This window comes from Electrona antarctica (assembly GCF_951216825.1).
Source record: "Electrona antarctica genome assembly, chromosome: 3".
Lineage (NCBI taxonomy): Eukaryota > Metazoa > Chordata > Actinopteri > Myctophiformes > Myctophidae > Electrona > Electrona antarctica.
In genome coordinates, this window is record NC_136808.1 from 21,962,178 (window position 1) to 21,983,136 (window position 20,959).

Here is a 20,959-nt window from a genome sequence, read left to right on the forward strand (position 1 = left end):
AACAATGCTTTGTCAAATACACGTTCAGTGTCCTACCATCGGAGTCGCATGTAGGGCCGGCTATTGGCTACAACCTCACGATACAGAGGCCACCGTACGATATTTATCGCGATGGGCGTTGAGTCGAGTCGTGTGTCCTACTAAATTCAATTTTGCAAAGTCCTAGTCCTAGACCACTGATTGCTGATGTTCTGACCAATATATTGACAGAAAATGTAAAGTTTACAAATCAATTTGAAAAACGTAGTTTTGATGGATACATTTAAAAAAAATCATATATATCATCACTGTCGATCAGAAACTGCTCCTGTTTTGTACTGTAGTCCTCCACGCATCCTGAAACATTTCCTGTAGTTCTTTTGACTCCTACCTCAAGTCTGCAGTTTTTGTTTATGTTTTGACTTTGTTGTCGAGGACGGACCAATAGGCACACAGAATAACTCTTCCTACTTCCGGGCCCCTTCCCTATATACTTCCTTCACAGGTGTTACCGATGATACTAATGAAGGCTCTATTCTGATCAAACAGAGTCAGAGTTAATGATACTAATGAAGGTTCTGTTCCATTCTGGACAAACAGAGTCAGTGTTAATGATACTAATGAAGGCTCTGTTCTGATCAAACAGAGTCAGAGTTAATGATACTAATGAAGGTTCTGTTCCATTCTGGTCAGAGTCAGTGTTAATGATACTAATGAAGGCTCTGTTCTATTTTGGTCAAACAGAGTCAGGGTGCTGCTATTGTGCATCACTGGAAACACTCTGCTACACCAGTGGGTCTCAAAAGCCCATTTTCCACAGGGGTTAAACCGGTTCTTTTTTTTCTTAAAAAAGTTGCTGCCGGTTCCGTAAAAGCACCAAGAAAGTTCCAAGAATCTAGAACGGAAGCAGTTCTAGAACCAAAGTTCTTTTGGTGTCCTTGAGTGGGTCACGGGTGTGTAACTCTGAGAGTGTACAAATGGAACCAAATGGGTAACCGTAAGGGTCCATTTGGTTCCAACTCTCTCAGAGGTATATGAAATCCTTGAAATAAAACAAAAATCTTGAGAAACACTGTACACTAAATGGAACAGAGCCTTATCATCGGTAACAAACACCTGTGAAGAAGGAGCCCGGAAGTATAGGATCGGGTTCTTTCCAAAATGGCTGCTGACTGTGCATGTATATATACCCTATCTATCAGAAGATCTTAAAACCCTTGAGTAGCGTGAGTGTGGGGGCGCGCCGTTTGCTCTGGGCCCTCGCCGACTTGACGGTCACCAGCTTGGCGGTGGCGGGCGTCGGCAGCTCCCTGTAGCACGGCGTGGCGAAGGACGGCAGCGTCGAGACGACCAGCGGTTTGTTGTCCTCACTGATGTAGAGCGTCGGTCGCAGTCGGACGCTCCTCTCTCCTCCTCCTCGCTAGGGGTGGGCAATATGGAAAAATAAATCTTTTCAAGCAGTATCACGATACACAATATTGTCATATTTTTGAGTGGTGTAAACCACTCCTACAACTGGCTTTTGTGTGCAGAAAAAAATGAGCATGGTTGCTATGTTCAAAATAATTTCTGACGTAATTAAATCACACCCGGGTGAACTGGATGACCGTAGCAACCATGGTCATTTTCTCTGCACAGAAAAAGCCAGTTGTGAAATCACATCCGGGTGTGATTTCATTACGTCAGATCAGAGCTGATCAGGCTACATAATACCTTACCTTATTTCATTACGTCAGACATTACGTCAGACCACAGCTGATCATGCTATATAAAACCTTACACCACTCAGTTCACACGGGTGTGATTTTTATAATATGGTTTGATATCAATAAAAAGGACCTAAAGACGCCTATACACATCCAAGTTACGATATCTCTGAAAAGGCATATCGTGGAGACATCGTATCGTGGAGACAATATTTATCGCCTCACCCCTCCTTCTCGCCTGGCGTCCCTCGCCGCCTGGCCTCGCCTGGCCTCCCTCACCGCCTCATGGAAGACGCGCTGCACGGACAGGAAGTCCAGGCAGGCCGACACCTCGTAGAACAGACAGCCGAAACGAGAGGCGAGCGCCGAGCCGTCCGTCTTGCTCACTTGCCTGGAACCCCCCCCCCCCCCCCCCCCCCCCCGAAAAAAAAAAAAAAAAAATCATGTGTGAATAGCAAGGGGTCGTCGTCGTCGTGTCCGTACAAAGACGTTGTCTTGTCCGTGGCACATTTTATTGTTTTACACCATTATAATGGCCTCATTTTGATCATATTTGTTTTACATGCTTTTATGATTTTTATTGCCTGTTGTATCTCTTGTATGTTAACCCTGTGTATGTATCCCTATGGACCTGAGTCTGCTAATAAAGTTGAATTGAATTGAATTGAATAAGATGCAAATGACTAAATGTCTCAGTCTCCAGGTTTTCTTCAGAATATCTATGTATGACACTGATTTATTATGCCTATGGCAATGGCACATTAGGAGTCCAACTAGTACTAGTGGTTCTCAAATGTTTTCCAAGTAACCCCTTAACTCTGAGAGTGTAAGTGTACAAATAGAAACATATTGTCCAACAGCCATTAAACAATAAATTATCTAGATATTTGTCAGGTGAAAGAACGTTGTTTGCGTTCGTTTCTGACGTTCTGTGCGTGGTTCAATGACTGTATTTTGTTGTAGCTTTCCTGCTGTCTAGCTCATAACATTAGCAGCTGTTTAGTTGTGACTAGTTGGTGACTATGACTAGGTCGTCTACATTTCATCAGCTTTCATTAGTCAGGTTTCACCTGACAAAAATGTGAATCCCTTCAAAACCGCTCTCAAAGGACTCATGGTGGCTGCAATTCAAGTCCCCCCCCCTTTTGTAACTGTCAATCAATCAATCAATCAATCAATCAATCAATCAATCAATAATTAAATCAATCAATCGGCCATCAGGCATGCCTGATGAAGGTCTGACGACCGAAACGTTGCTCAAATAAAATATCATCTCAAGTGAAGACAGTGTGCGGGATTCTTTCTCTCTACGTATGTCTGTGGCAAAAATGGAATTTGAACAAAAATGTCCACCACAAGATCAACATTAAAAGATTGGTGATGAAGAGCGTTGTACTAATTATAATTAATTCTGAACCAAATAGGGTCTGGATCTCAATGTGTTGAAACATAGGCATGCACGCACACACATTCTGATGAATTGAATATGAAGGACCCCAATGGAAACAACCAATAGTGCTTTCTTGGGTTATAAATCCTCTTACTGTATGCCTACTTTACTGTGCTTTATTCTGCAATCTGTTAAGTATTCAATCAATCAATCAAAACACATACGCATATGCCATTATGCACTTGCGCGCACGCACGCACGCACACACACACACACACACACAGAGACACAGACCCACACAGACACACACAGACACAGACCCGCACACACACACACACACGCACGCACGCACGCACGCACGCACGCACGCACGCACGCACGCACGCACGCACGCACGCAGAGACACACAGACCTGTATCTCTCCATGTCCAGCTTGTTTCCCAGCAGAATGATGGGGGTTCGGGTGTGAAGGGTGACCGTCTCCAGATATCTCTGACATCCTTCGAAGCTCCGCCTGTCGTCTAGGCTGTAGACCACCAGGAACACGCTGGCCCAGCACAGGTAGCGCTCGCTGTTCACTGGACCGTCCTGACAGAGTACAGAGAGGACACTGTTCACTGGACCGTCCTGACAGAGTACAGAGAGGACACTGTTCACTGGACCGTCCTGACAAAGTACAGAGAGGACACTGTTCACTGGACTGTCCTGACAGAGTACAGAGAGGACACTGTTCACTGGACCGTCCTGACGGAGTACAGAGAGGACACTGTTCACTGGACCGTCCTGACGGAGTACAGAGAGGACACTGTTCACTGGACCGTCCTGACGGAGTACAGAGAGGACACTGTTCACTGGACCGTCCTGACGGAGAGGACACTGTTCACTGGACCGTCCTGACGGAGAGGACACTGTTCACTGGACCGTCCTGACAGAGAGGACACTGTTCACTGGACCGTCCTGACAGAGTACAGAGAGGACACTGTTCACTGGACTGTCCTGACAGAGTACAGAGAGGACACTGTTCACTGGACCATCCTGACGGAGTACAGAGAGGACACTGTTCACTGGACCGTCCTGACAGAGAGGACACTGTTCATTGGACCGTCCTGACGGAGTACAGAGAGGACACTGTTCACTGGACCGTCCTGACGGAGTACAGAGAGGACACTGTTCACTGGACCGTCCTGACGGAGAGGACACTGTTCACTGGACCGTCCTGACAGAGTACAGAGAGGACACTGTTCACTGGACCGTCCTGACAGAGTACAGAGAGGACACTGTTCACTGGACCGTCCTGACAGAGTACAGAGAGGACACTGTTCACTGGACCGTCCTGATGGAGTACAGAGAGGACACTGTTCACTGGACCGTCCTGACAGAGTACAGAGAGGACACTGTTCACTGGACCGTCCTGACGGAGTACAGAGAGGACACTGTTCACTGGACCTTCCTGACGGAGTACAGAGAGGACACTGTTCACTGGACCGTCCTGACGGAGTACAGAGAGGACACTGTTCACTGGACCGTCCTGACGGAGAGGACACTGTTCACTGGACCGTCCTGACAGAGAGGACACTGTTCACTGGACCGTCCTGACAGAGTACAGAGAGGACACTGTTCACTGGACCATCCTGACGGAGTACAGAGAGGACACTGTTCACTGGACCGTCCTGACGGAGTACAGAGAGGACACTGTTCACTGGACCGTCCTGACAGAGAGGACACTGTTCACTGGACCGTCCTGATGGAGTACAGAGAGGACACTGTTCACTGGACCGTCCTGACGGAGTACAGAGAGGACACTGTTCATTGGACCGTCCTGACGGAGTACAGAGAGGACACTGTTCACTGGACCGTCCTGACGGAGTACAGAGAGGACACTGTTCACTGGACCGTCCTGACGGAGAGGACACTGTTCACTGGACCGTCCTGACAGAGTACAGAGAGGACACTGTTCACTGGACCGTCCTGACAGAGTACAGAGAGGACACTGTTCACTGGACCGTCCTGACAGAGACGACACTGTTCACTAGACCGTCCTGATGGAGAGGACACTGTTCACTGGACCGTCCTGACAGAGTACAGAGAGGACACTGTTCATTGGACCGTCCTGATGGAGTACAGAGAGGACACTGTTCACTGGACCGTCCTGACAGAGTACAGAGAGGACACTGTTCACTGGACCGTCCTGACGGAGTACAGAGAGGACACTGTTCACTGGACCGTCCTGACAGAGAGGACACTGTTCACTGGACCTTCCTGACGGAGTACAGAGAGGACACTGTTCACTGGACCTTCCTGACAGAGTACAGAGAGGACACTGTTCACTGGACCGTCCTGACAGAGAGGGCACTGTTCACTGGACCGTCCTGACAGAGTACAGAGAGGACACTGTTCACTGGACCGTCTGGACGGAGTACAGAGAGGACACTGTTCACTGGACCGTCCTGACAGAGTACAGAGAGGACACTGTTCACTGGACCGTCCTGACAGAGTACAGAGAGGACACTGTTCACTGGACCGTCCTGACAGAGTACAGAGAGGACACTGTTCACTGGACCGTCCTGACAGAGTACAGAGAGGACACTGTTCACTGGACCGTCCTGACGGAGTACAGAGAGGACACTGTTCACTGGACCGTCCTGACAGAGTACAGAGAGGACACTGTTCACTGGACCGTCCTGACAGAGTACAGAGAGGACACTGTTCACTGGACCGTCCTGACGGAGTACAGAGAGGACACTGTTCACTGGACCGTCCTGACGGAGTACAGAGAGGACACTGTTCACTGGACCGTCCTGACAGAGTACAGAGCAGTCATTCCCCAACGTTTTAGCCCGTGAGCCAAAACGGACCAAAACTAGTGAAAATAGCAGATCTACAAGCTCTTAGCGTGGTACTCGGTGTTGCGCTATGATCTTGTAGATCTTCTATTTTTCAATAGCTAAACTATAACATAATCCTTAAACCACCAAAAGGGGTTCCCGCCCAGAATGGATTAAAGGACCCTTTAAGGTTCACTGGACCATCCTGACGGAGCACAGAGGCAAAGACGTGGGCGGACGGACTGCGAGGACTGCAACTCCCCATGTTGTTGTGGTCAGAACTATACAGACCCCCCCCAAAAAGAAAATAATTTAACTGGGGACCCCCCTCCCCAAAAAAATAATAATATATATATTGAACCTGAGGACGCTCCCCCAAAATAATAATAATTGAACTGACCCCCCCCCCCCCAAAAATAATAATAATAATAATTAATAATAATTAATTCTGTGTGGCGTTTGCATGTTCTCCCCGTGTCCCCTAGGGTAGGTAGGTACCCTCACAAAAAACATAATAATTGACACTGAGTGAAAAAATGTGTTTCAAAATTGTGTGATATAAATAAATAAATAAATATATAATATTTTAACTGGGGACCCCCTCCCAAAAAAACAAATAATCATATTTGAATGCACAAATCATCACAAATATGATCCGTTGTGAGCTTGTAGCTCTGCTATTTTAGGTGCTCGGCAGCATCACGCAAACGTAAATGAGGCATTATCTATATATGAGCATCGCGCCTACATGTGACAGACCTGTCACAGACATTCACAGACATGCCTGTCAGACATGCCTGTCACAGACATGCCTGTCACAGACATGCCTGTCACAGACATGCGCAGAGCATGAAGTTCAGTCAGGAAACTCAGTGCCGTTGCCGGCAGCCGTTCATTGGGCCGCCTCAGCATCACGTTCTCATTCACACGATTCACTCATCCAAGGTTTGCACTGCTCATCCTGCTTGCTTGCTGCTGCACACTGATTCTGCTGCGCTGCTGCCTGCTTCAACTTTTGCTGCTCACCCTCCTCCACCCCAGCTGCCACCTGTCGTTTTGGATCTGTTGTTTAGGTACGGTGGATTCGGAGTCCCTATGGTTGGGACTGATGTGCTTGATCAGAGTACCGAAAATGTAGATCCAATTCAACGCCAAACCACAATAAATATATTGCTCATTTTATATTCAATAAATATATATTCCATTCATGAGTTGTCCTGACTGAACTATAAATGTGCCACGCCTCTGTATGTCTGTAATCTGTAATCCACGTAACTCGAGAACCGTTCGCCCCACCGACTTCAAATTTGAACCACAGGTTCCACACCCCCACATGGAGTCCAGTGCCAGGTGTCGAGTCCATCAGATACATGGTTGTCCAGAACCAGCACAAAAGCCTCTGCCCCAGGCTCCGGACAAGGCCCAAATCCAGATCACCCCGTAAATCCCCACATATGGAGCTGGCCTTTTCTGACAACACCCCTAGAGTTCTGACATCCCAATGATCCTCTTAAAAGGGACACATACAGTGCATAACTAGAAAGGTCGCAATTTTAAAAAATTGCAAAGTGTGGTTGCCGCAGTGGCTTACATATGCCCCTCCCACTGATATTGCCAGCCAATTGCAATGTCGCGTCACCCCTGCGATCATGCGTAAGTAATTCGGAGGGGATTTATCCCCCCAAAAATCATGTTTTTGCGACAAACGGTTACATTTCTCGCATTTGCGGCGCCCCCTATGGATGAAAATAGAACTGCTTTTGGTACTTGGTTGATTGAACCACCCGCGACATGTGATTCAAATTTGGGATGGATTGGACATTTCGTTCGTGATTTATGGAATTTTTTGTGATATAGGCCCCTCCTACTAACTTCGGACGACGATTACGGCCGAACGATATGCACTACCAAAATTCTGCTAGTTGGTGTTTTAATCGGATGGGTCCAGAGATCATGTGTACCAATTTTTGTGAGATTTGGACAAAATCTGTAGGAGGAGGAGCAAAAAGTGTGTTTTGGAGAAAATTCAAAATGGCGGAATATCTATCATGACGCAAATGGGCGTGGCCTATATGAGGAGATGCGTCATGACTCAAGGAAATCAGGGAAAAAATAATTTTGATTTTACAACCTACGGTTCAAGAGTTATAAGCCAAAATGTAAAGTGGGCTGTTATAGCGCCACCATGAGGCCGACCGATAACATAAGTTGATTAATTTTAGTAATTATTATGAACCTACCCTCCAAGTTTTGTAACTATAGTGCTTACAGTCTCTGAGGAAAAAATACTTGAATGTGACAAAATGCGAAAAATCGCATTTTCCCATTCATGTCAATGGGGAAATTCTATTCACTAATAAATTCATATCAATTAAACTATACAACATTTCTCTTAAAAAAATACAAGCACATCCTTCCCGATGAAGCCGGTCAATTTGACATATGGGTCAAGTGCATACAGTTAAAACTGTGGGAGGAGTAGCGTTTCAAAAAAAAGGTTACTCCAGTAAAATAAAGAAAGAAATAAAAAAGTGTTACAATTACAATAGTCTGGTTGCCCTTTAGGGCAACCACACTAATAACTGGGTGGGGAACACATTTCCAACTTGCATCGTTCCAAGTAGGCCAGTGCCCAATGGGCACCGCTCTAGTCTAGTCTAGACTGTACGAATCCACGTAACTCGAGAACCGTTTGCCCCACCGACTTTAAATCGCGACACACGCGTTCCACACCACAGGGAGTGCAGTGCCCGGCCATGAGTCAGTCTGACCCACGGTTGACCAGAACCGCCACAAAAGGCCTCTGCCCGGGCTCTGGACAGCTTCATATATGGTGCTGGCCTGTTGACATCTGCATAGACCCCATGTTTGGGCATGCCTGACAAATAACTCCATATATGGGCATAAAAGGGACACAGACATAACTAGAAAGGTCGCAATTTTAAAAAATTGCAAAGTGTGGTTGCCGCAGTGGCTTACATATGCCCCTCCCACTGATATTGCCAGCCAATTACAATGTCACGTCACCCCTGCGATCATGCGTAAGTAATTCGGAGGGGATTTATCCCCCAAAAATCATGTTTTTGCGACAAACGGTTACATTTCTCGCATTTGCGGCGCCCCCTATGGATGAAAATAGAATTGCTTTTGGTACTTCGTTGATTGAACCACCCGCGACATGTGATTCAAATTTGGGATGGATTGGACATTCCGTTCGTGATTTATGGCATTTTTTGTGATATAGGCCCCTCCTACTAACTTCGGACGACGATTACGGCCGAACGATACGCACTACCAAAATTCTGCCGATGGTGTTTTAATCGGATAGGTCCAGAGATCATGTGTGCTGATTTTTGTGAGATTTGGACAAAATTTGTAGGAGGAGGAGCAAAAAGTGTGTTTTGGAGAAAATTCAAAATGGCGGAAAATCTATCATGACGCAAATGGGCGTGGCCTATATGGGGAGATGCGTCATGACCCAAGTAAGCCAGGGAAAAAATAATTTTGATTTTACGACCTACGGTTCAAGAGTTATAAGCCAAAACGTAAAGTGGGCTGTTATAGCGCCACCATGAGGCCGACCGATAACATTATACGTTGATTAATTTTAGTAATTATTATGAACCTACCCTCTAAGTTTTGTAACTATAGCCCTTACAGTCTCTGAGGAAAAAATACTTGAATGTGATTTTTCGCATTTTCCCATTCATGTCAATGGGGAAATTTAAATCACTAATAAATTCATATCAATTAAACTATACAACATTTCTCTTAACAAAATACAAGCTATCGATTCCCGATGAAGCCGGTCAATTTGAGATATGGCTCAAGTGTGTACAGTCAAAACTGTGGGAGGAGTAGTAGTCTGAAGTTTAGGGTTACTATAGAAAGAATAAAGTGTTACGATTACAATAGTCTGGTTGCCCTGTTAGGGCAACCACACTAATAACTGGGTGGTGCATGCATTTCCAACTTGCATTCTAGTTAGCCAAATATACTGTCTTTGCTAATGTTACTAGTGCACGCCATGGTCTAAAATTAATCCTTCATCAATCATATACTGTATTGATTTTGGTATACCATTAAGAGAGACTTCTTGAAAATTAAGCAATGCAGATGTTTAACAATATTTTATCACAGCATCACCTACTGATTCTAAAGACACTCAGTGGTTCTCAACCAGTGGTCCTTGAGGGGGTTCCAGCTGGTCCCCAGATAAGATAAATGATGGAGAGTTGTTGGTAACCAAATGGACCCTTTGACTGTTGAGAGTGTAAAATGAATTACATATTTAAAATATTGTTAAAATATTGTTAACCACCTGCATTGCTTAATTTACCAGAAGTCTACACAATGAGAATGTAGAAGAATTGTTATGTTGATCAACGTTTGCCTGTTATCTCTCCTAATGGTACCAACATCAATACAGCATGGAATTGTGGCTACAAAATGTTCTTAATTTTGGGTCCAAGAGGCTAAATGTAATCAGATGGTGGTCCGTGGATAAAAATGCAGAATAAATAATGGACCTTGATATGAAGGGTTGAAAACCACTGATCATACCTGATATGACAGGTGTGAATCATACCTGCTCAGCAGTGTCCATCACCTTCACTGATCATACCTGGTATGACAGGTATAAATCATACCTGCTCAGCAGTGTCCATCACCTTCACTGATCATACCTGATATGACAGGTATAAATCATACCTGCTCAGCAGTGTCCATCACCTTCACTGATCATACCTGGTATGACAGGTATAAATCATACCTGCTCAGCAGTGTCCATCACCTTCACTGATCATACCTGGTATGACGGGTATAAATCATACCTGCTCAGCAGTGTCCATCACCTTCACTGATCATACCTGGTATGACGGGTATAAATCATACCTGCTCAGCAGTGTCCATCACCTTCACTGATCATACCTGGTATGACGGGTATAAATCATACCTGCTCAGCAGTGTCCATCACCTTCACTGATCATACCTGGTATGACGGGTATAAATCATACCTGCTCAGCAGTGTCCATCACCTTCACTGATCATACCTGGTATGACGGGTATAAATCATACCTGCTCAGCAGTGTCCATCACCTTCACTGATCATACCTGATATGACAGGTATAAATCATACCTGCTCAGCAGTGTCCATCACCTTCACTGATAATACCTGATATGACAGGTATAAATCATACCTGCTCAGCAGTGTCCATCACCTTCACTGATCATACCTGATATGACAGGTATAAATCATACCTGCTCAGCAGTGTCCATCACCTTCACCGTGACTGGCTGATGGTCCACGGTCTCCTCAGATGAGTAGATGTCCTCTAGATGGCGCCACCAACACATGAAAGATGGTGGGAAAAGTAGTCACATTTTGTATTCAAGTAAAAGTATCAATATGTAGAAATACCTCTGTTTTGACATTTACTTGAGTAAAATACAAAAGCATTGCCATCAAAATGTACTTAAAAAACTATCAAAAGTAAAAGTACTTACTTGTTATGCAGAATGTTCCATTACACAAGTTTTCACAAGTAAAACAAAACAAAAAAGCAGATCTACAAGCTGACAATGGTTTGCATCGCGACGCATCATGAGCTTGTAGATCGGGATCGGCTATTTTTAAATGGCCGAAATGTGTAGTTGTTACTGTATGCTTTGTAATGATAATGTGTATAGGGCTGTATAATGTGTATAGGGCTGTATAAGTTACTGTATGCTTTGTAATGATAATCTCATTTTACAAAGAATAACCAGTAGTAATAACTAGTTTTCAAATAATCGTAGTGTTGTAAAAGTATTATATTTGCCTCTCTGTGGAGTAGAAAAGTACTGAAAATTATTATTAATTTACAATTATTGTTGTCTACACAATTAGAGAATGTAGAAGAATTGTTATTTTGATCAACGTTTGCCTGTTATCTCTCCTAATGGTATCAACAGCAATACAGCATGGAATTGTGGACAAAATCTTATCCAACAATAACATATTCAACGTTTTGGGTCTGAGAGGCTAAACATCTCATCAAATGGTGGTTCCGTGGCTCAAATGCCGAATAGATAATGGGCCATGATGTTTAAAGGGTTGAAAACCACTGATTGATATCCAGTCTCTTTCTCCATAAGAGTCAGTGATGCAAATAGCCTAGCCTCGCGTTGCGATACTAATATACCACTGCGCTGCGCTGCGTCCGGGCATATGCATATGCAATAGGGGAGTCTGGCTGCGCCAGGCTACAATTAGCCTGCATCCTGCATCCTTAAGACGCACTAAATTGAGAAAGGACGCAATCATGTAATCATGTCACCCAATTCCGTGGGTCCTGGGATGCAATGCAATACTGTACTCAGTACTGTATTCTAACGTAGTTGAAGTAGGACTCATAAAATGTCCCCGGGACCCTTCTAAAAGACCATGGGTCCCGCGAACCATCTAAAAGACCAACCATTGGTCCCGGACACGGACCCATTACAATGACAACCTATTTACATTAAAGATCAAATTGACAACAGTCCATCAACGAGACAACAGGAATCTCACCCAGTTTGGGGTCGTATTCACTGATGAATCTCTTGGTCAGGAACTTCACGGTCAGCGCTGCAGAACAAGAGAAAGGCTTCCTGTCATCAGTGCTGATTTTGACCTCAAAGTTTGATTTTGTCTTAGTCATAGTCTTTTGAGTAAAATGCAATTTTAGTTTATTATCCTTGGATTTCATTTTGGCGGGCCTTAACTGATGCCATATCATAGTGGCTGATTTTACACTTGGTTCCATGCTGAAAATAGCAGATCTACAAGCTCACAACGTGTCGCAGCGCAACAAGTTGTGAGCTTGTAGATCTGCTATTTTCAGAGCACAACCCAACACAAAATGACTTGTCTTTTAGTTCCACTGGATGTCTTCTCCACTAACATTTTTAGTCTAGTTTTTATCTGTTGACAAAATTGTCAACATATTTAGTCTTAGTTTTAGTCATCATAGCTTAGTCTTTATTTAGTTTCAGTGAAAAATGGTAGTCGACGAACATCTTTCGTCATAGTTTTAGTCGACGAAATCAACACTGCCTGTCATGCAGTGTCCTCAGATGTAGGGTCTCCTTCCTCATAGAGTAGAGTTATATATAAACGTTACACGGGGTCTTCCTCGCCACAGAGGCCATGAGAAAACCACTCTAGTGTAAACACTCCCAAGACATGTATCACAGGGCTGCCGGCACTCCTGGATCCTGCAGGATCCTGCAATGCTATTTCTCCTGGATTTGGTATCAATATACCAAAACTCACCAGAACACAGGAACTAAAGAATAAAAATGCAATCCATTATTATTATAATTACTATGTTAAAAAGGTTTCTGGGGGAGGACCATTTGGCGGTTGTGGGCAAAAACACCTTGAATACCCTAACAGGAGCCCTCGTACAAGGTTTGGTACCTTGCTCTTGGTACCACAGCACCAAGTACCTCAAAGGCCCTTAAAACAAGGCTCCAGACTTCCCAAAACAAACTGGTCAACTTGGCCTCACTCCCCGAACCCACCTCACCCCTGCCCACTTTGACAGGCTGGAATGGCTTAGGGTTGACGACAGAGTACAGCATCTTGCAATGGGTCTGGTCTACAAGATTCAATACAGCACCAAGATACCCATGTCTAAACAAAGGCCACACCTATAACACCAGAGGCAGTTCAACAAACATGTGCAACCCAGATTCGGCACAAACAAGGGACTAAATTAATTTCGCTCCTATGCCACTAAAATGTGGAACGCCCTACCAACAGTCATTAAGACATGCAAATCCCTTGAAAAAACGCTCTCAAAGGCCACCTACGGACCGCTGCAATTTGAAACTGGCCCCCGTAAAATCTGAATCCCCCATCCACCCCTTTTCCCCCTCACTGTATATGTTTTTTTCCCCTTTTTACCTCCTCTATGGTGATTAATGATTTCCTGTTTTGGCTATAGTAGTGTATATTTATAAGTCTCTAAATGTTATTGTTACATACTTGTGGGTTGAAGTATGCTTGTTACTGGGCGTAGTACACTGCAGTAGTACACCCAGTACTCTTAGGTCCTTGTTACTGGGCGTAGTACTGACTGCAGTAGTACACCCAGTACTCTTAGGTCCTTGTTACTGGGCGTAGTACTGACTGCAGTAGTACACCCAGTACTCTTAGGTCCTGCTGCTTCTGTGTGGGAGGAGACCTACCTGCTACCTACCTGTCACCTCATCAACCTACACCAATCATCTGAAAATAGCAGATCTACAAGCTCACAACACGTCACAAGTTTCAGTCTGAAGACTATGACTAAACTAAAATAGAAATGTGCTGCCAAAAACAACACTGCTTCAAGGATCAAATCAATTTCTGAAGGCCTATACATTTTGCGATTTAATGGCTGTAATGGCTGAAAAGTAATGCATGCAAGCTTGATAAAAGTAACTCCCAAAATACACAGGAAATTAAATCTACTCTGTTAAATACTCTGTGTATGGGGGAGGACCCCCAGACCCCCCCCCCCCCCCCCCCCCCATTGGGGAGTCCCCCCGCCAAAAAAATATATAGCCTATATAATAAATAAATAAAATAAACAACCTCCTGCATTCTCACACTGTCCAATGATGGCGGCCCTGATTTATCACAGGACGTTATATGTCTTCAGATTTCTAAAAATAACAAATAGGCAAACACAGTATATGCAAACACTATAACCACATGTGGAATAAAATGCACCATGTCTATATCATAATCGCAGGTTCAAACCAACCTGACTTTCCTGAGCCCGTCACTCCTAGAATCACCACTCTGACCTCAGGATGATGGATCTTGTCTGGAACTACAGGACTGATCTTTGCTTTCCCAAACATCACAGACATGCTTTTAGAGACACGTCACACACACACACACACACACACACACACACACACCAATTCAACATAATTCAGCACCGCGCTGGGAATAGTTCGTATGACGTCTTTACATAATCAAATACAGTAAGATCGTAAAATATATATCTTCTGCACAAATAAACATGCATCGACAAATTAAGTGATAGGCTATACGTACAGGTATGTTGAAAAACGACGACACGGTTGGCTGCCCTCGATCGGGACGAATTAAGACGTGGACAGGTGAAATATATGATCCGTCGACGTCAACTCATCTTCTACTTCTTCTTCGTAGGACTCCGAAAATAGAAGTATTACACATGTGCTTGCACCCACGATCAAAGTCCATGACGATAGGAGGAGGAATGATAGGAAACAGCTGGAGACCGGAGTTGTGCCCTGCATGGCAGTAACCTCGCCCACCAGGCTTTCCACCACCTCGGAGGAAGCATGGCAGTGAGTGGAACTCTGAAATTGATTGATTGATTGATTGAAATATGTATTAACAGTTTGCAGAATTACAGTACATTTCAAGCACAAACTCAATACAAAGACTGTTAACTGTGAGTGGACGACCCAATTAAGCATTACACTTAAGGGTCCACCATGTTCAAATCATCAAAACATTTAGAGACGTACAGATAGACACTTCTATATAGTTAAAGAACAGAACAGGAATTCATCATAAAGGAGGTAAAAAGGGAAAAGAAACATATAGCCTACAGCGAGGGGAAAAAAGGGGAGGGCGGTGGGGGGGATTCAGATTTTACTTAAATACTTCCCAGCTCTCCTGTTTATTTCTATTTCTATATAACCTACCTACAGCGTTTCATTTTTATGTAGTTTTCAATCATTGTTTAATGTCCTAATGCTTATAATGTGAAGTTCTGTCTATAAATATTTTATGTAATAAAATCATAAAACAAAAAAGAATAGTGTTTTTTTATTGTAGGCTATAGGCCTATATGTGCAAAATAGTCATGATGTCCGCAATGCATAAGAATGCTTTGAGAGTTAAGTTGACACTGATTTTTCTGCGCAGGGTATAATGTACATTTTATTTAAGAACTTAATTAAGCCTTAATCCATCAATTCAGCCTGTCATGTAGCCTACTGGAATTTAAGAATAAGAATACGAATCAATACATTTGACTTTGCCATTTGCATGGCTTTCCTTTCATCTTGCCAATGTATAAACAAGATTAATTTGCAAGTGATGCAAATGTCACTTGAACTCTACATGGGAGTATTCACAAATAATGTTACAAACTTACAGTATATAATATAACTAATATAATAATCCTCACCCTCTTCATCATCAGCGTTGTTCCTTGTGTTTCTCCTCATCATGTAGGCTCATCATGTAGTTACTAGTTAGTCATAGGCTACTGAAATTGATGTTTAAACTGTCAGTTCACATGTTAGATTAGTAGATGGCGATATTACCCTGCATACAAGTGATGCTGAGGTTGCTGAGGCTAGATAGGGCTACTCAGGTTAAATATAAAACATAAAATACATTTACAGGTTGGTATATGGTGGCAATTTCATCCAATCAGGAGAGAAAACTAATACTTTACTACTTAATACAGAATAAACAAGTGAAATGATCAAACAAATAGCACTCACTGTGTGGAACACAAAACTGATCGGTGTGAGGTTCTCTTTCTCTCCTGAACATTTATTTTCTGTTCTAAAGAGACATGCCATGGAAGGTAACAGGTACGGTCGCCCCTTTTCCAACTCGCCCCCGCGAAAAGTGAAGAACGGTCGCCCCGGAATTTCGAAAAGTGAAGAACGGTCGCCCCGAAGCCGCCCCCATGGAGACAGGGGACTCCATGGCTGTATAAGGCTAAGTTTGGCTTTGACAGGTTGGTGTTAGTAGAGGGCGTTTATGGTAATCATATCAGGGGTGTCACAGCTGGGTATCTGAAGGTATCAATCAATCAATCTCTCTCTCTCGCCTGCGTCTGATTAGCCGCTTAAAAAAAGCCTCTTATTGGCCGCCTTCCAGCCTTTTCAGAAATGAAGTCAGCGTTCTCCAAACTCCCTCCTTCTCCTCTCCAGCAGCAGCGATGGAATGAATGACAGAAGGTAACGAAAGTACGAAACACTTGAAAATAAAATGTCAAATGTCAATTAACAACATGGGTACTTTGACAACTTAGGTGACTTTCACACCAGAAAGCTTTACTGCGATTAAAACGAATCCTGCTGCACATTGTCAGAAAGTGCGCTTCGTTTGGCAGGTGTGAAGCATCATTCGAATCCTAATGCGCATCAAAGAACCGCATTCTACTCTGACCAAAAACGGGGGTTTCGCTTCGCTTCCAATTGCACTTGATTACGATTCGGTGCAGGTGGGAATGCAATCCGTAGCAAATAAAGGAAATGAAGCAAACAATGTGGCAGGTGAGGAGCTAAACACAGTTGGAGACGGATAAGGCATATTTTACGCAGCGCAACGATGTCCCGTTATACCGTGGATAGACCGTGGACGAGTACATTAATCAATTGCTTAAGGAAACACATAAAAACACTGCAGTGTAGCCTACAGAATATGTCTGTCTGTGCGTGCCGTAAACATGGAGTGCTGTCACTGTGTGTGCTCAGTGCGCCTCTATGCCCAAAGGAACAGTGTGTGCGGAGGGAGAGAGAGCGAGAGAGAGAGAGAGAGAGAGAGATCCAGTCCCCGACGGCACGACACGAATACTGGACAACTCACCCCGGGGGCGAGTTAGGCGAGTTGGTAAAGGGAAAAGACGGACAGCTCGCCCAACAGTATTTGGACAACTCACCCCGGTGAGTTGTCTTCACTTTCTGATATGGTGGGGTGAGTTGTCTGTACTTTGGGTACCGGTACCCATTACAATAATTCAATTTCGGTTCTAACTATCGGTTCCTACAGACGTGTCCTGTCCGTGACAATAACCAATTTTACAGTTTGAATTGTACTCTACACACGCACATACAGCAAATATAGGCCTAATGCTATAAAAGAGTGTGTGTGTGTGTGTGTGTGTGTGTGTGTGTGTGTGTGTGTGTGTGTGTGTGTGTGTGTGTGTGTGTGTGCGTGCGTGCGTGCGTGCGTGCGTGCGTGCGTGCGTGCGTGCGTGCGTGCGTGCGTGCGTGCGTGCGTGCGTGCGTGCGTGCGTGTGTGGGGGGGGAGGGGGGGCAGTGCTCCTCAGTCAGATAGGCTTTATTTTGTTATTGTCAAATGTGTTATTGTCACTCGTATTCTCACCATAAATAACAAATAACATGTATGATCAATCAATCACAGTTCTAATAGGCCTACTTACTGACTGAATTACATCTGAATATAGCAATATTGACACCCCCCCCCCTTTCATCATAGTTATACATTAGCATGTGAGAAGATCTCACATGCTCTCACTGAAATATTCAGTAAAGTATATAAAACAGCCCAAAGGGTACATATTCAGTCAAATATAAAAAAGAGCTCAGACACTCTTTGCGCAAACAGCCAAACACTCAACTCTCACCCCGAGACAACTCACCCCGAAAGTGAAGACAGCTCACCCCGAAAGTGAAGACATCTCACTGGGGTGACATGTCTGGTGAGTTGTCCGGACTTTCGGGGTGAGATGTCTGGACAACTCACTTGGAGGTGGAAAAAGGGTGAGTTGTCTTGTTACCCACGAGACATGCACGTTATGAGTATAATTTTAACACCATAGATTTCACTGTGTAGGCTATAGTTTATGAATTGAACACATTGATAAGGTCCCTGCTGCGTTTCCAATTGCTGTGGTTATACAGCGCAGTGTGAAGGCAAACCGCAGCAAATTAAATATGCAAGAATCCCAACTTCTCCGCCCATTCGCATCGAGTCTACCTGTGGGAATGTGACCTTAATTTGTCGGCAGTAGTTCATTGCTGAAGGAAGCTAATATAAGGCTTTCTCTTGCTTCTGTCGTGCGAGTTTAATGAGGCCTGTTTGTCAAAATGTTTATTGTTGAAGCGCACCTAAAGACCAAAGCAAGACCAAAGTAAGCTTTCCAATCTACGAAAAGTGTTCTCGTGGTGATTGATTTGAATACATGGAAATTCCATGGGAAGCTTAGACCCCATTTAGACTGAGACGTTTTAAAAGATATCACAGAGTCGGTATCAAAAAGTTGACCGTATACACTTAATCGAATCAATTAATCTATGTGTCTACACTAAAACAACCAAAACGGCAACGGCAACTGAATGCGCCTGTAGTATATATGGCCAGTCTGTAGGTGGTGCTGTAGCACTAGCTGGCACAAAGCCTCAAAAAGAGAGAAGAAGACATGATGCCAGTGTTTCCATGTCTGTTTATTATAAGCGACTTTGGGCTTCTTTTTTGGCTTGTTAAGTGTATAGTTTATTATTTGGTCTTGTTTCCTATGATATGATTTTATTTTATTGTATTTGATTTAGCACATTATACAAACTAAATAATGAAACATACAAAAATACAGAAAAGAGAAAGTGCCTGGTTGAAGCAAGTAGCCCAATGGGCTACGTGTAGAGGCTACAAGATAGACTACAATAAAACATTTAGGTTAGGGTTGATTGTATAGATTTTCCTAAATACATGATTGGACTATATTAAAAAAAAGTATAAAATAAAGTATTCTAATTAAAAAATATAACACTTAATCTACAGTAAGAGAAAAAACATATTTATTGTCATCTGGTCAATCAGAATGTTTGTTGTTCTGTTTCAAAAATATTACACATTTGTCACTTTGTTTTCCATGATTTTTAAATATCAGATCTACAAGCTCACAACGTGTCACATCACGACGCAAACTTGTAGATCTGCTATTCTCAAATAACCTGGTCCTTTTGGGGTTGTTTTCATAGACCTGGTTGCTTATTTCTCTCACACAATCTGGCAACACTGCAGACACTCCGATGTAAACATTAACAGACAGGAGAATGCTATTCTCCATGTCCACTTGTTACCGACGGTGGTGGTGTGTAGGAGCAGTACATTAGCTGTAAAAGCCCTAACTATTAACTATTTTCTGCAGGACAAATGCAATGTATACAACGCTGGGTGCTGCCATCTTTGTTTATTATTGTTCGGGGGTGGCACATGCGTCTTAAAACACATGTGGGCTCTTGCGTCATCGGTTCAGGAAATATGCGGATTCGGACGTCCACACAGTGGCGCAAAAGTTGCGGTTTCATATTTATCCACTCTGGGACCCGGTTTAAAAAATGAACGGATTCATTCACCGTTTTGGTCGGCAGTGTGTAGATGAAAGGGCAAAACGATACAAAAGTTATGCGGTTTGACTGCGGATCGTCTCAGTGTAAACACCCTCTTAGAGTGGTGGTGTGTCTGTGAGAGCAGATTGCCTCGTTTGCCTTGTTTGGTGGTGGGTCTAGCTAATACTAATTTGGCACACCTGGGGCTATATAAGCCATGTAGGAGGCTGTAGGCACACAAACATTTGCTTTTCTCACTGGAGAGGTGCTGGGGCACACCGCAGCTAGCCTGTGTTTGATGTTGATGCATTATTCGTAAGTTTGCTCCTTGTTTACCAGAATGTCCTTTTTATTATTTGATTTGTTCATGTTTAAGTTTGTTTATGGTTTGAATTGTTATGCCTTTAGTTTGTACCTTGTTTTGCTTTAAGTATTATGCCCAAGGCCTTTGGTTTATTTCATCATTCATCATCACTTCCATCGTTTTACCATTGCAATGCCTTAAAACCATCTGACTAAATCACTGTGAATATTGCATATCTGTGGCCCTCACACGCTCTGATAGGCGTGCTGGTGTACGAGTGATCATACATTATAGCCAGCAGCCTCCCTTCACCAGTTGGAATACTTTTCACATGTTCAAAACCATGGGCCTTGGCCTTACCATATTATGCCACCAGAATATTTCTAATTGTACAATTAACACATTTGTATATGGGTTTAACCAACATAAACCAATGACAAAAGTACACAGTAAACAGTTACAACTTAGTGGTGGCCAAGAATCAAACTTGAGGTTATACATGCAGTATGTAGCTTACATATTGGATGGTTGAAATTTATTGCATGGAAACTTATATAAGCACTTGATTATCTTGAGCGTATCTATAAAGAAGAAAATGTCTTCTTTGCTAATTTAATCTACATTTACAGGCTGCAGAGAAAATCCCCTC

At 43.6% G+C, this 20,959-nt stretch overlaps 1 protein-coding gene across 2 annotated transcripts; it reads right to left on the bottom strand.

Moving 5' to 3' along the window:
- Positions 1-849: 849 nt before the first annotated feature.
- On the bottom strand, positions 850-15,021 carry rasl12 (RAS-like, family 12). Of its 2 annotated transcripts, XM_079496969.1 has the most exons (7): positions 14,974-15,021; positions 14,675-14,784; positions 12,451-12,507; positions 11,160-11,233; positions 3,488-3,663; positions 1,911-2,076; positions 850-1,399 (listed from the first exon to the last, which is right to left on the bottom strand). In XM_079496969.1, exons 2-7 carry the CDS (start codon positions 14,781-14,783, stop codon positions 1,178-1,180), a joined length of 804 nt encoding a protein of 267 aa, XP_079353095.1. In that variant the 5' UTR covers position 14,784; positions 14,974-15,021; the 3' UTR covers positions 850-1,177. The 2 variants fall into 2 exon arrangements, with proteins under 2 accessions (XP_079353095.1, XP_079353096.1); XM_079496970.1 differs by lacking the exon at positions 12,451-12,507.
- Between the last annotated feature and the right edge of the window lie 5,938 nt (positions 15,022-20,959).

Bases quoted from the DNA above. Each gene is read 5' to 3' on its own strand.
- rasl12 (XM_079496969.1), bottom strand. From the start codon at position 14,783: ATGTCTGTGATGTTTGGGAAAGCAAAGATCAGTCCTGTAGTTCCAGAC. The intron at 12,508-14,674 runs GTTGGTTTGAAC...CTTGTTCTGCAG, and splicing joins GACGGGCTCAGGAAAGTCAG to CGCTGACCGTGAAGTTCCTG. The intron at 1,400-1,910 runs GTGAGGCGATAA...GCCCACCCCTAG, and splicing joins ACGCCAGGCGAGAAGGAGGG to CGAGGAGGAGGAGAGAGGAG.